This window comes from Rhinolophus ferrumequinum, chromosome 6 (assembly GCF_004115265.2).
Source record: "Rhinolophus ferrumequinum isolate MPI-CBG mRhiFer1 chromosome 6, mRhiFer1_v1.p, whole genome shotgun sequence".
Lineage (NCBI taxonomy): Eukaryota > Metazoa > Chordata > Mammalia > Chiroptera > Rhinolophidae > Rhinolophus > Rhinolophus ferrumequinum.
Window position 1 is genome coordinate 31,625,562 of NC_046289.1, and position 14,093 is coordinate 31,639,654.

Here is a 14,093-nt window from a genome sequence, read left to right on the forward strand (position 1 = left end):
TACTGACCAGTGTAGAAAGAACAGAAAAAAATACTTAAAAGGAAGAAACAAAAAAATGGTCATTTTTCATAAATGGTGTTTGTCTACATAGACATCAAAGAATATACACATTATTGAAATTAGCCAAAGAGTTTAGAAAGATGGCTGAATATGGTATCAATATACAAAAATTAGTGGCATTTCTAGGCACCAGTAATAAACAGAAAATATAATTAGAAAAATGCAGTATTTTCAATAGCTTCCAAAATTACCAAGAAGTAAATCTAACAAAAGATGCATAATATTACATAAAGAAAATTATAAAACATTATTGAACATGACTGAAAGGAGAAACATTCCATATTCAGGAATAGGAGTACTTATTGTTAATTTTTACTAAATTAAGCTATAAATTTCATACCATTCCATTAAAACTCTTATCAGGACTTTTCATATTTTGATAAACTGCTTCTAAAAGTTGTGGAAGATCCAAGACCCAAGCCAAGGACACCCATACTAATGTGGGAGAACAAAGTATGAGTACATATGACACCTGAAATGAAGATTTGTTATAAAAGCTGAGGTAAGTAGACCAATGGAAAAAAGAACCAAGAAACAAATCAAGTGTATGTGGAAATTTGATACTTGACATTGGACTATTCAATAGCTAGGCATAAGGACAACTGATTATCCATATGAATAAAAAAAACTGGATCTTTATCTCAAGACATATGAAAAAAATCAATTCAATGAATAAAGATATAAATGTGAAAAACTTGAAACTTTCAGCAGAAAATGTAGGAGAATATTTTTGTGACTTTAGTATGGAGATTTCGCAAAAGAAGTAAAAAACACAAATCATAAATGAAGATATCAATATTCGTCTATATTATAGAACAAAAAAATTCATCTATATTAAAATAATAAAAAATCCTTTGTTCAGCCAGTGACACCAAGAAAAGTAGAAAAACAAGCTCTTGGATGGGAGAAGACATTTGCTATGTTTATACTCAACAGACAAGAAGTGTCTACAATAAATAAGCAGCTACTTCAAATCAGTAAGAAAAAGACAAACAACCCAACAGAAAAATGAGTGAAGGATATAAACATGTAGTTCATAGAAAGGCAAATCTTAAGGGGCAATAAACGTGAAAGAAATGTTTACCTTACTAGTAATTAAACTACAAAAAGACACCTTCTCCCATCTATCAGACTATCAAAAGGTAAAAAAAATTGACAATACCAAGTGACTGGAGAAGGAATAAATCGGTTTACATTGATAGACTGCATACAATAGAGCAGGGAGGATGAATGAGCTATAGCTATCAACACACATGACTCAAAATCATAACGAGGGGAAAAAGTTGCATTACATGTGTTATTGTATAACATGGTACTTTTTATATAAAGTTTAAAGCAAAAGTAATCTATATTTCATTGAGAACTACATACGCATGTAGTAAAATGACAAAGAAATGCATAGTAAGGAGGTAAAGTACATTGGAAATCGTACAGGGCACTTTAACTGTGTATGTAATGCTTTATTTTTCAGCTGGGTGCTGGTTTCATGGCAGTTTGTCATATCATTTGTTGTGTTAGAAATATTTTGCATGCTAGAAATTTTTACATGAAGAAAAGAGATGTGAGGAAGAGGACGCTAATTTCTAGCACAGCTTGAAGTTTGAGACTACTCGACTCTTCCTATTTTTTTCGATTTGATCACTGAAGTAACTGAAGGACTGAAAAAAATTTTTAAAAATGTTTCAATAGGCTCTTGATGTCTTTTAAACATCAAACCTGCAAATAGAGAAGAGAAGCAGGAAGCTCCTGACCTGGGAATTTGACTGGTTCAAATTCCTATCTGTAACTTTGCCTTGTCTGCAATGCTTAAAATATCCAGGAATTTTTGCTAGTGTGATATTAATTAGGCAGAATATAATTTGGAAGGTTTTATAAAAATATGTTGTAATTGACCAAAAAAACCCTCAACCCATTGGCTTCTAAAAAATGAATTCTTTAGTCATACTTTACTCTCATTTCAAAGACAAGGTCATTTGATAAGGGAACAGCTTTCAATGTAATTTCAGAGGCTACATCTTACATTACAGAGGAGAACCAGATAGAAAGAGGACTCGAAGAAGAAAATCTCTGAGGTCCTAAGTAGTGAATTTCTGCAAAAGTCTCTCATTTTCACACATGGATCTCAAAAAGCATTGATCCTAATTCCTTTAGAGACCAGGATGCTTTGCTAGATAGAAAATAGGGAAAATGTTTTCCAACTGAACATGAAAACTTGGTTTTAACACAAAGATCGAAAGGCAAACAATCACTTCAACTTCTCCGAAAACAGTTAAGTGATTATCTTGAACACTATCTCAGCTTTCAATACCTTAATCAGTTCTTTTTCTTTGTGGAGGTCCTCATGAAGTTCTGGAAGAGGATCTTTACTTTGTGCCTTTAAAACGTGCAGCCTGCTTTTCAACTCTTTGATTTTCTTTTCACACTGGTCCCAGGTCTATTTGAAAACAGTATTAAAATTGGTCAGTACTTTGCTGTTTCAGAACGAATCGTAGAACCAGAATAATTCATTTAATCCATGTACTTGCTTAATGAATTGTGTTTTTGTAAACCACACTGAAACCCAGTTCCTTGTCGTGAACAAACTGTGGTCTAAAAGAGCAGATGGGACACCAATATGGGTCGATGCCCACTTTGCAGCTTTACGTGTGGCTCATTTCAACCATTGGGTTAGTTGGCTTTGACTCTGAAATACCATTTACCCTGGAATCCCACAGGATGGTGGTGGAGATGGTTAGAGGCACCAACCTCTCTGGAGTTGAAAATCCCCAGATATCTTAAGTTGACCCTCCACATCCAAAGATTCCCAACTGTGGATCGAAAATACTGTTTTTGATATGCAGCTGGTTGAATCCACCAATGCAAAAACCAGGCATGGGGAAGGCGTACTATATTTATTGAAAAAAGTCATGTGTAAGTGGACCCGCGCAGTTCAAACCCGTGCTGTTCAAGGGTCAACTGCTGTAGGGCATTGGTGGTATAGTGGTGAGCATAGCTGCCTTCCAGGGGTCAACTATGTGTCTTCCTCCCCGCCCATATCTCTGACCTATATAATCTTTCTTTATTTTGGAAAAGTTCACATTTGAAAGGCTACTATAAGGATTAATCTTTAGCATTTACAGTCTTGTGCATGTGCTACGTACAATAGTAGCACAAAGCAAAAGCATTCAACCTCTTATCTTCTTTTCTAATGTCATCCCTCTGCTCTCTCTCTTCCCTTTTCTAGAAATAGTTTGGCTTTCATGACCCTGTCACAGTCGAGCTCCTCTCACTCTTCATTTCTCACCACTGCTCTGACAGCCACCATCTGCTCAAAGCACTTACGGTTTAGAAAGACATTTTCAGTTTCACTGTCTTATTGTAACTGTAATAACCTTAGGAGACAGACAGGGCAACTATCACTATTATCATATTTCAAATGTGAAAACTGAGGTGCAGAGAAAACTGAATGGCCAAGGATATGAGGTGAGAAGCAGCTTAGTCAAGGGGTGACCTAACTAACGCTGCAGGTTCCCTGGCCAGGGCCATTCTTACCCACCATCTACTTTCTTTTAAACTTTTACATCACTGAGCAAATAGTTGCCTGCATTTTCATGTTCAGGGTGTTTACAATTGATTCATTAGGGTAAGTTTCTTCTCCCAAGACTACTAAAAGTAGACAGACATAAAATCAAACACCGTTCTATTCCTCAGTACAACTGATACCCAAACATACTTGGGTAGGCCCAATTCTATGGTGGCTCCTCACGTAAGGGGAGGCCACTTGTCCAGCAACATCAACTCTCTGGAACACAACCAAGAAGAAAGCAGAGAGAGAAACAAAAGGATGAGTCCTTATCTCCCCCACCAAACCGTTAACTGCATTTACCATCATGCTTTACAAACACGGCAGGTGCTCAACAAACGTTTGCTAGTTAATGAATTTCACATAATCTGTATACCAAATAAAATTCAGATACTTTATTCACAGGAGAGATGCTCAGGCCGTACCTCAGCACATATTTATTCTTTATTCAGAAAAACATCTCTGAAAGGCTTGGCTATCTGGTTTTGATACACAGACACAACAGTTTAGAGAGGAGAGTGGGCTACGAGGAGTAGGTATGCTCAGAGAAACAGAAAGAAGAGACAGCTTCAGATTTTGTTTTGTTTTGCTTCAGGTGTACAAAACAATGTAATAGTTAGACATTGACACCCCTCACAAAGTGATAACTCCCCTCCCCCAGTCTACTACCCCTCTGACAGCGTATATAGTTAGACAGCTTCATATTAAATAGAGAGCAAAACCCATAAAAACCACATAAGATCTCAAAGAGCACAGGAGTATAAGGGCTAAGTTCAAAGCAGCTCAGAGTCCTTGAGAATAACTTGGTATTACAGCATAACAAAATAACGATTTTCTGAGTAATGATTCCTAATAAAGCATTTCAGTTTTTCAAGATATAAATTATCTTGGAAATTCACTTATATGGAAAAGTGCTTTCTCTGATGATAACAGAAAGATGAAGTATCACTGTGTTTATTTTCGGATACTATACCCGAGGACAAACCATATGTGGAACATTAACTTTGTATAAGTTTCCTGTTTCATAAAAGCAAATATAAAATAGAACCTCAAGTATTTATATACTTCATATTGAGCTTTTTCAACGCTATTATTATTATTCTACATTAAGTAACTGGTATAATTCATGGGTTAGGAGGACTCAAAGTCCTTTGGAAAACTCACAATATCATCCTGAAATCATTCCCATTGTCACTCAGCCAACAAAAATTCTACATGCTGCGTGTATCATAAATGGAAAGGAAAGGAAAATGGTGAATTCACCTCGACAATGCTCTGGAAATGTTTAGTCATCTCTCCCACTCGGAGCTTCGTGTCCTTCCAGCTGTCCTGAAGTTGACTGATTCTCTTGTCAATAGAATCTTTATTTTCCAGGTTAGCTGTGTTCTGTAACTTTTCCCCAGCGTCCAGGGTTAGTGCATAGGTGGTTTGCCATCTCTGAAAATGAATTTCTTTATTCTAAAAAAAAAAAAAAAAAAAAGTGATGTGCTTAAGCCATTTCAGACTTATCAAAAGATCTGCTCCTGCTCTGGTTTTCCCTGATTTGATCAACAGCACACTATTCACCAAGATGCTCAAGCCAGACACCTATAGTCATCTTGACTTATATTTTTATTTACCTACTACATCCAAACCACGAGCGTCCTGTACATGCTACCTACAAACATATCCTTCTTTATCTTCACCATGATCACCCTTGTCTTATCCATCATAACTGTCCAAGACTATTGAAATAACCTAGTTGGTTTTGGCAGATGGTATTTTTCACAAAATGGCCACAGCAATATTCCCAGTCCCACATGCTTTTCCAGAATCTTTTCATTCCCCATCAAGTGGTGGTGCCTGTCTCCTCCTCTTGACCCCATGGGGACATGCGATGGCCCTAATTAATAGAAGATGGAAATGACATACGTGACTTCCAAGGCTAGGTCTAAACGGCTGTACAGCTTTTCCCTGGATCTCTTTTTCTTGGAACATGTGCCTTTGAAGCCATGAGCTGCCATATAAGAAGTCTGGCTACCAGAAACCTCCATGTGGAATGACTACAGGGAATGATGCCCATGGAGCCCCAGCTGTTCCAGTTCTTAGCTGCCTGAGTCTTTCCAGCGTAGGTGCCAGACATGAGAGTGAGCCTTCAGATGAGTCCAGCGCCAGCCACCATCTGGCTGAAACTGCCTGAGACACTAAGCAAAAACCATCTAGCTGAGCCCTGTCAACCCGCAGAACTATGAGAGACAATAACCAATGCTGGTGGTTACAAAGGAATAGATAAGTAATACGGCTAGGAATTCCTGTTCTCCTTTGGCTCCTCTACAATCCATTCTGCTCAGAGAAGCCTGAAAACCTTTAAAAAAATACAAATAGAGTCATGCTGCCCTCTTTTCCAACTGAAACTGTTCAAAGGCCTCCTATTACATCGAGATTGCAATCCACCAGCTACCACATCTCGGCTACAAAATGTTCCTCGCTCCCTGCCTCTCAAGTTCATTTATTATCACTGCAGCCTCACTGGCTACACTCTAGTCCTACTAGCCTTCTTTCTGTTCCTCTTTGATAAGCTTGCTCGCATTTTGGGGATTTTGGAAAAGCCATTCCCTCTGAAAGGCTCTTTCCCCAGATCTTTGCATGGCTAGTTCCTTCTCATCATTCAGGTTTCAGTTTAAACATCACATTCCCAGAGATCATCCAGTCTAAAGTAGTCACCCAGCCCCTCCGTTACTGGCCCTGTTTTAATTATCTACATATGCCTTATTGCAATCTGGTATTTTCTTGTTTATTTATTAATTTGTCTGATTGCTCCATCAATTAAATTAGTATTTTTTAAAATAATTTATTTTTCAATTACAATTGACGTAAAATATTATATTGGTTTCAGGTATAAAACATAGTGATTAGACATTTATATAACTTATGAAATAATCACCCCGATAAATCTAGTACCCATCCGACACCATAAATAGTTATTACCATATTATTGACTATATTCCTTATGCTATACTTTACATCCTCATGACTATTTTGTAACTACCAATTTGTCTTAATCCCTTCACCTTTTTCACCCATACCCTCAACCCGCCCCAAATCTGGCAACCATCAAAATGTCCTCTGTATCTATGAGTTTATTGCTGTTTTGTTTGTTTATTTTATTCTTTAGATTCCACATATAAGTGAAATCATGTGGGTTTGTCTTTCTCTGACTTACTCCACTCAGGACAATACCCTCTAGGTCCATCCATGTTGTTGCAGATAGCAAGATTTCATTCTTTTTTATGGCTGAGTAATATTCCACTGTATATATGTACCACCTCTTCTTTATCCACTCATTTATTGATGGACACTCGGGTTGCCTCCATATCTTGGCTACTGTAAAAAATCTGCAATGAACATATGGATGCACATGTCCCTTTGAAGTAGTGTTTTCGGTTTCTTCAAATAAATACCCAGAAGTAGGATTACTGGGTCCTTCTTTGCCTTTATTTTAAAGTCTATTTTGTCTGGTGTTTAAGTATTGCTACCCCAGCTGTTTTTTTCATTTCCATTTTCATGAAATATCTTTTTCCTTCCTTTTCAGTCTCTGTGTGTCTTTCGATCTGAAGTGAGACTCTCATAGGCAGCATATGTAAGGCTCTTGTTTTCTTATTTATTCAGCCAGCCTTTGTCTTTTGGTTAGAGCATTTAATCAATTTACATTTAAAGTAATTGTTGATAGGTACCGTGTTTCCCCGAAAATAAGACCTAGCCGGACAATCAGCTCTAATGCGTCTTTCGGAGCAAAAATCAATATAAGACACGGTCTTATATATTATATTATATTATATTATATTATATTATATTATATTATATTATATTATATTATTATATTATATTATATTATATTATATATTATATTCAGTCTTATAGTAAAATAAGACCGGGTCTTATATATTATATTATATTATATTATATTGTATTGTATTATATTATATTATATATTATATCCAGTCTTATAGTAAAATAAGACCGGGTCTCATATTGATTTTTGCTCCGAAAGACGCATTAGAGCTGACTGTCCGGCTAGGTCTTATTTTCGGGGAAACACGGTATGTAGTTATTACCATTTTATTATTCATATATATATATATATTTTTTTTTCTTCTTCTTAAAGAAGTCCCTTTGACATTCCTTGTAATACTGTTTTGGTGTTGATGAACTCCTTTTTCTTTTCTTTCTTATCTGTCCTTCAATTATAAATGATAGCCTTGCTGGGTAGGGTAATCTTGATTGCAGGTCCTTGCTTTTCATCACTTTGAATATTTTGTGCCAATCCCTTCTGGCCTGCAAAGTTTCTATTGAGAAATAAACTGACAGTCTTATGGGAGCTCCCTTGTAGTAACTAACTGCTTTTCTCTTACTGCTTTTAAGATTCTCTCTTTGTCTTTAACCTTTGGCATTTTAATTATGATGTGCTCTGGTGTGGTCTGAAGCAGGCCACCAGGTGTGTTGGTTCTGGGGCCTCTTAGGAGGGACTCTGTTGCAGGCCGTGGTCAGCTGCTGCCTGTGCCCTGCCCGGGGCAACTTGGTATGAATTACAAAGCGATCTGCAGATGTTGCCACTTGTGCTGGGCTTGCAGGTGCCTGGGAGAGGCTAAGCTGAGAATAGAGGCCAAGGTGACAACTGAGGACAGCTGCTGCTAGTGCCAGGCTTGGGGCTGCTTAGCAAGAGGTATGGGTCATGCTGAGGCCAGATGCTGCTTTTCTGGGGTTTGGGACCAGCCTCTTCCACATCTCCACCTTTCCTACCAGTCTCAATGTGGCTTCTTCCGTCCGTCTTTAGTTATAGGACTTCTGTTAAGCTAGACTTCAGGTGATTCTTAATAATAGTTGTTTTGTAGTTTAGTTGTAATTCTGAGGTGGTCATAATAGGAGGCAAGCACAGTGGTTACCTTCTCTGCCATCTTGACTGGAAAAATTACTATTTCTCCTTTATTAATTTGTCTGGTTGCCCCCATGAGAGTGTGGTGGGGGTTTCTCTTAGTTTACACCATACTCCTTGCACTTAGAATAGTGACTAGCACAGAGCAGGTAGTTAATGTTTGACAACTAGATAAATGAATGAGGAAAACACAGAATTCCAGAAGGGGGGGTGTTTTGTTTAGCTGTACCTCTAGAGAGTGGTTCTATAGCTCAATGGAACATGCCCTGGGAATTGCCAACTAATTACTCTAGTCCTATGCTCATTAAGCACCTTTCTGATAGAAAACTTTGTTGCCAAAATGAATTTTCCCTTCAAGAGTAAGTGGAGTCCCACTGTAAACTACACTGGTGGTCAATTTAAATATTACTCAGTACCTTAAAAGCTCGGGTGGTGTGAGTGTCACCCAAAACTTTCCCACTCTACCCACCTACCTCTCTATTCCATCCCTATCCCCACAGCCCAAGAGAGCCTCACTATTTCTGGGTGAATGGATAAGACTGGGTTTCTGACCCTACAAGGCTGGGTAGGGATCAGGCGGGTAGGGTTGTGTGACCCTACCCAGATGGCTTCCCCATTGCAGAGAGCACACTTTAACCAGGATATCACAGAAAACATAAAACCTGAGGTGAAGGAACACTCCAAGTAATGCCCACCCTGTCACTCTCACACTGCCACTCTGCATGCAGTACCTTCAGCTCATGGATCAGACTTCTAGCTTGGTAGAGGCTATAGCAATTCTGGCTCTTCACTGCCGACAGCAGGTGGTTGGTGTCGGTGAGGAAGCGAAGCAAGGCTTCCTCGGAGGTGGTGAAGTACTGCCATTGCCTCACCAGCCCATTGGTCTCACTCTTCCTCCGCTGAACGACCCAGGCGGCACTCTGCCACTGGTCCTTCAGCTTAGTGAACTTCGAAACAAATTCCGGTCTTGGATAAAACAGATGGTTAGAGAATCCTGACATGAACATGTAGAGAAAATAACTATCACAGCATAATAGAAACTCGGATTTGCTATTGATATGTGCAATTTACATGAAAAAAAACCCTTAAAATCTTAGCACCATTCAACTTAAATATGTTGGGAAACTTGGAGCTGGAACAGGGGCAGCATGTGGGTTGGTAAAAGCTTTGAGCAGAAGATATTTGCATATGATGTGGCATTTTGCTAGCATGCATGATAACCATTCTCTTAAACAAATTGCAGCTATTTTAATATCCACTATGCTGTATGGAAAACTACCTACTGGATAAGTGGGGAACAAATGAACAGGCAGATATCTTGTAATGTTACCAATACTTTGAGGGTTGTACTCTATGTAATTTCATCAATAAAAATACACTTTCTGCAACTACTGAACGAATTCTTTTCCAGATAAATGACACCCTTCACATGATAAATGAGACCTTTTACTTATTGTGGGAAAAGTCATGCTTTGCTGTACTGATCAAATCAAAATTAGCTCATCTTCCTGGAATTGTCTTGAATTTATTACTTCAGAGCTAGTAAGAAATGGGCTTTATATTTCTTAGTTATGCTGACAGAAGATTCAGAGGTATGTGTGTGGTGATAAAGGGGAATCACCATACCTATCAGGACATTTGGAGAAGTATTTAAGAGGCCAGGCCACTTTCTAGCTCTGTTGCCATGGGTACCAGTTGTGCAAGCAGGCTCAGTTATTGTCACCAGGCTGCACTAAGGGGCTCTGCTCAGTCTGACTGGCACTGCCCAGTGACCCCACGCCCATGTCCACAGCATAGAGAGAAATTCCTTCTTTCACAACTGTGACATAGCTACTTGTAGGTACAGCAGAGCTTTCAGAATTATTTTTTTAAATAGCAAAACATCATGAGGCTGAAGGTAGAGAGGGAAATATACTACAGAAGAATCCTTTAGGGTAAAAACTTAGTCATCTGTACTCGGCTAGTAGGTATTTCCTAAGTGTCTGGTCTGCTATCCCCACCCACCCACCACAGGGAAGAGTGCCACCATTGTTTTTATGTTCACATAGCAAGACTCCATCCTAATATCCAGTCAGAAGACTGGCTCTGTGATGGTCTGTCAACTGACATGGCTGAGGGCACTGACATGGTCAAGACACGCGTGGTGGAAGGTCTGTCCCAAACGCCACCACCCCCACACACCCACAGACCCCAGACAGCTTACCTCTTCTCTATTTCTATTGTGTCCAAGAGTTGTAAGCACTGGGTGACATAGGAATCAGCAGTTGTCTGGTTTATAGAAACTTCAGCTCCTAACATCTGTATATGAGTTAAAACACAAAGTAGCTTATAGAATTCATTTTATGAATTGAGCTTGTATTTCCTATTAAAATCTAAGCTCACAAAGGATACCCAAGATGATTAATTTTCAAATTATATGAGCCTAACTGCAAAAAAATGCTCAACCATCATATCAACATGACCTATAAATATAATCATAGCAGCAACAGGATACAATAATAACCATATCTAATGCCTGTTTATTGGGCATTTATTATTTTTGAGGCACCATGTAAAACATGCATCATTTCACTCATTCCTCAAACTTCAGACTTAAGTACTGTTATTTTACCCATTTGAAGAGGAGGAAGCTAAGGTATAATGAAATTCAGTAATGTATCAAGGTCACTCAGCTTTTTGGGGGACGAATTTCAGTTTCATTGAATGATGTTAACGCCACAATGCAGACTTAAATCAGTTACATTAAAAAGTTACAGTGAACTAATCATGCACACTATTGAAATGAAGGATCTGCCTATAGCCACTAAGAGTATTTCCAAATATGCATCAGTACCAGTGCGGGGAAACTCCTCTGTGAAATTATTAAAGCTGCAATTATAATTATACCAGGTTCTTTAATATTTTAGAGAATTAGTGAAAATGCAAAGATGAGCTGAAGTACTTTAACATGCTCTTGGTAAAGTGGTATAATGTTTACATTCTGAGGAAGAAAGGTTGTGCTAGAAGCTTCCACCTACTACAGAAAATCTAGGAGGTTCTGTGATTAATAAAACAATATATGCAATAAAACAAAATATGGAAATGTGAGAATTTTACACATGGTCAACTGACAACAGAATTTGCTTAAAGACAAACATGTATAGGTACTCTCTCTATTTTATGTAAATCTGTCTTTTTCTGACTCCTACCCCAGGGTGAGGGGTGCAAGGGTGGTAGAGAACACAGATTTACCTCATATGCTTTCTGCTGTTCTCGGAGAGCTGGAAGGCTGTCAGCAATATTCCCCTTGAGCATCTCTTCTATCTTCTCCAAAAGTTGGACCCACTTTTCACAGCAGTAAATAAACTTTTCATTTAATCCAATTCCCTGAAGCTCACTATAAAGGTTTAAAAACAAACAAAATGGTGCCATATAACAATGACATGACTGAGCTCAAGCCGTTTATTTTCCCTTAACCCAAACAGAACAGTAGAGATGGGCTGTTCTGACCTGCAGCGTTCCAGTGCTGTTGCTGTGGCCCGAATCCACTGCCGGTTCACGTTTTGCAGTGTCTTTACAGCTACGTCACTAAGGGGGAGCTTGAGGCTTACTTCATTCAGATGTTCAACATCAGGTGACAGGGCTGTCAGTGCCAGCACGTGATTCTATTAAAAAAAAAAATCCAGATTTTTGGATACTATTAAGATATCCACATGATGAAAAGGTCTCAGAGATCTTATAGACCATCCTTATCTCAAAGATGAGGGAAAACTGGGGCCAAAATAGGTCAAAGACTTGCCCACAGTCTAGTAACTTGTTAGTGTTAGAACTGGACCTGAACCCAGGTCTCTCAATCCTGAGGCTTTTCTAAAACAACAAGTTGCACACATGGCCAGAACCTAAACAGCCCAGGAAACAGAAAGTAATCTCAGATTTTGACTGTGAGGAAGATAACGTCTTTTTTTGTGTGTATTTTTTTTAAAGATCCATTCTGGATCTTCAAGCCTCATTTGGTCTGTCAACAACTTTACCTTCAACAGATCATGCAGTTTACCTACAAATCAAATGGAAATTTAATCTTTAAAATAACTCTAACAAAGCATGGTACTGAAAACAACTGTATTTTGGTAGAACATAAGCAAACTTATCAAACTTTTATTTATAAAATGATATCCCAGGGACAGCCTCTAGGTCAACACTATGTTAAGCAAACATCCTTCACAATCTGCACAGAACCCTGCTGTTATAGTCTAGATCAGACTCAGTAAACTTTTTCTGTAATGGGCTAGATCATAAATATTTTAGCCTTTTATGGGTCATATGATCTCTGTCGCAATTATTCATCTCTGCCCTTGTAGCACGAAAAATCCAATAAACAATGCGTAATTGGAAGGGGATGACTGTGTGCCAATGACACTTTATTTACAAAAACAGGTGGTGGACTGGATTTGGACAGGGTGCCATAGGTTCCTGACTCCTGATGTAGGTTATCAGTATTGGTCCTTAGGAGTATGCAGGATCCAGAATTCTTTAAATCTCCCATTCATTTATGTTAACTACACTAAACTTACTAAGCTAATAAAGAAGGGAAAAACAGACAATTAATTTAATAGGGTATTTTACTTCAACTAACAAGAAAAATTTAATTAATCACAATGGCCAACCAATTCCTCGATTATTCTAGTTGACTGAAGCTAATTAGTAAAGACATTAAGAGTTAAAAATCTACTAAAATTACTGCGGCATATTACTAAAATAGATCCCAATGTCGTCATACTTTTCTAGACTTTAGGGAAAATAGGGCAAGAATGAATGACATATAAATTACTATTCTTAAGAGTTAAGATACAAACAGATTCTGTAATGCAAAATTGGCTTATTTTTTTAACCTATGGTAAGTCTATGCCCTTAGAAACGACAAATATTGGCAATACCAGGTATAAGTCAGGATTTTCTTCTTTTTCTTGCTGGTAGAGTTTATCCAAATTCTCTTCTTCGTGCAGAATAAGACCTTTTAAGGATTCCAACCGGCCCCCGAAATCCTTGAACTGTGATAGAACAAACTAGAACCAGAGAAATTTTCATCAGGACCAATTTTCACACACCTCCCCCCCCCCACACCAAGCACAGCCTTGGGAACTGATAGAAGTTCAAGTTGTTTTCAACCCCCAGGAACTCATCACTATCTTGAATATTCAGAAGACTCCCTATTTTCACTCTGTGCCTTTAGCAAAGTAGTGAGCCTTCAGGGATGAATGGCTCACCTGCGTGGGAGCCACGCAGGGGAGGGTTAGTGAGTACTCTGCTCCCTCAGTCCTGCTAGTGAAATCTTCTTTTCCTGCTGGTATTGAGATCTGATATTGGAGTTCCATGGACTTCTGTGCAGCTTTTTGACAGTGCATGCACGAAGGCTTTTCTAAAAGTGACTAAATAATACAACAAATGGCCATGCTTTAAGCAACCAATTCTATTACCCCACTTGGAGATCCAAATAACTGTGAGATCTAAACAGCGTACGAAATATATCACTTCTTACATTAACATGTTCAATCAAGAAGAAATGGTTGCTTAAGATACTCC

At 38.3% G+C, this 14,093-nt stretch overlaps 1 protein-coding gene across 3 annotated transcripts in view; it reads right to left on the bottom strand.

Moving 5' to 3' along the window:
• SYNE2 (spectrin repeat containing nuclear envelope protein 2) overlaps nt 1-14,093 on the bottom strand; it is a 287,952-nt gene that overhangs the window by 40,106 nt on the left and 233,753 nt on the right. For all 3 annotated transcript variants that reach the window (XM_033106953.1, XM_033106954.1, XM_033106955.1), the window contains 7 exons: nt 13,448-13,576; nt 12,024-12,178; nt 11,766-11,910; nt 10,738-10,832; nt 9,266-9,500; nt 4,886-5,080; nt 2,369-2,494 (listed from right to left, as the gene is read on the bottom strand). In XM_033106953.1, the coding sequence (XP_032962844.1) occupies nt 2,369-2,494; nt 4,886-5,080; nt 9,266-9,500; nt 10,738-10,832; nt 11,766-11,910; nt 12,024-12,178; nt 13,448-13,576 (1,080 nt within the window). The remainder of the gene's footprint in view (nt 1-2,368; nt 2,495-4,885; nt 5,081-9,265; nt 9,501-10,737; nt 10,833-11,765; nt 11,911-12,023; nt 12,179-13,447; nt 13,577-14,093) is intronic.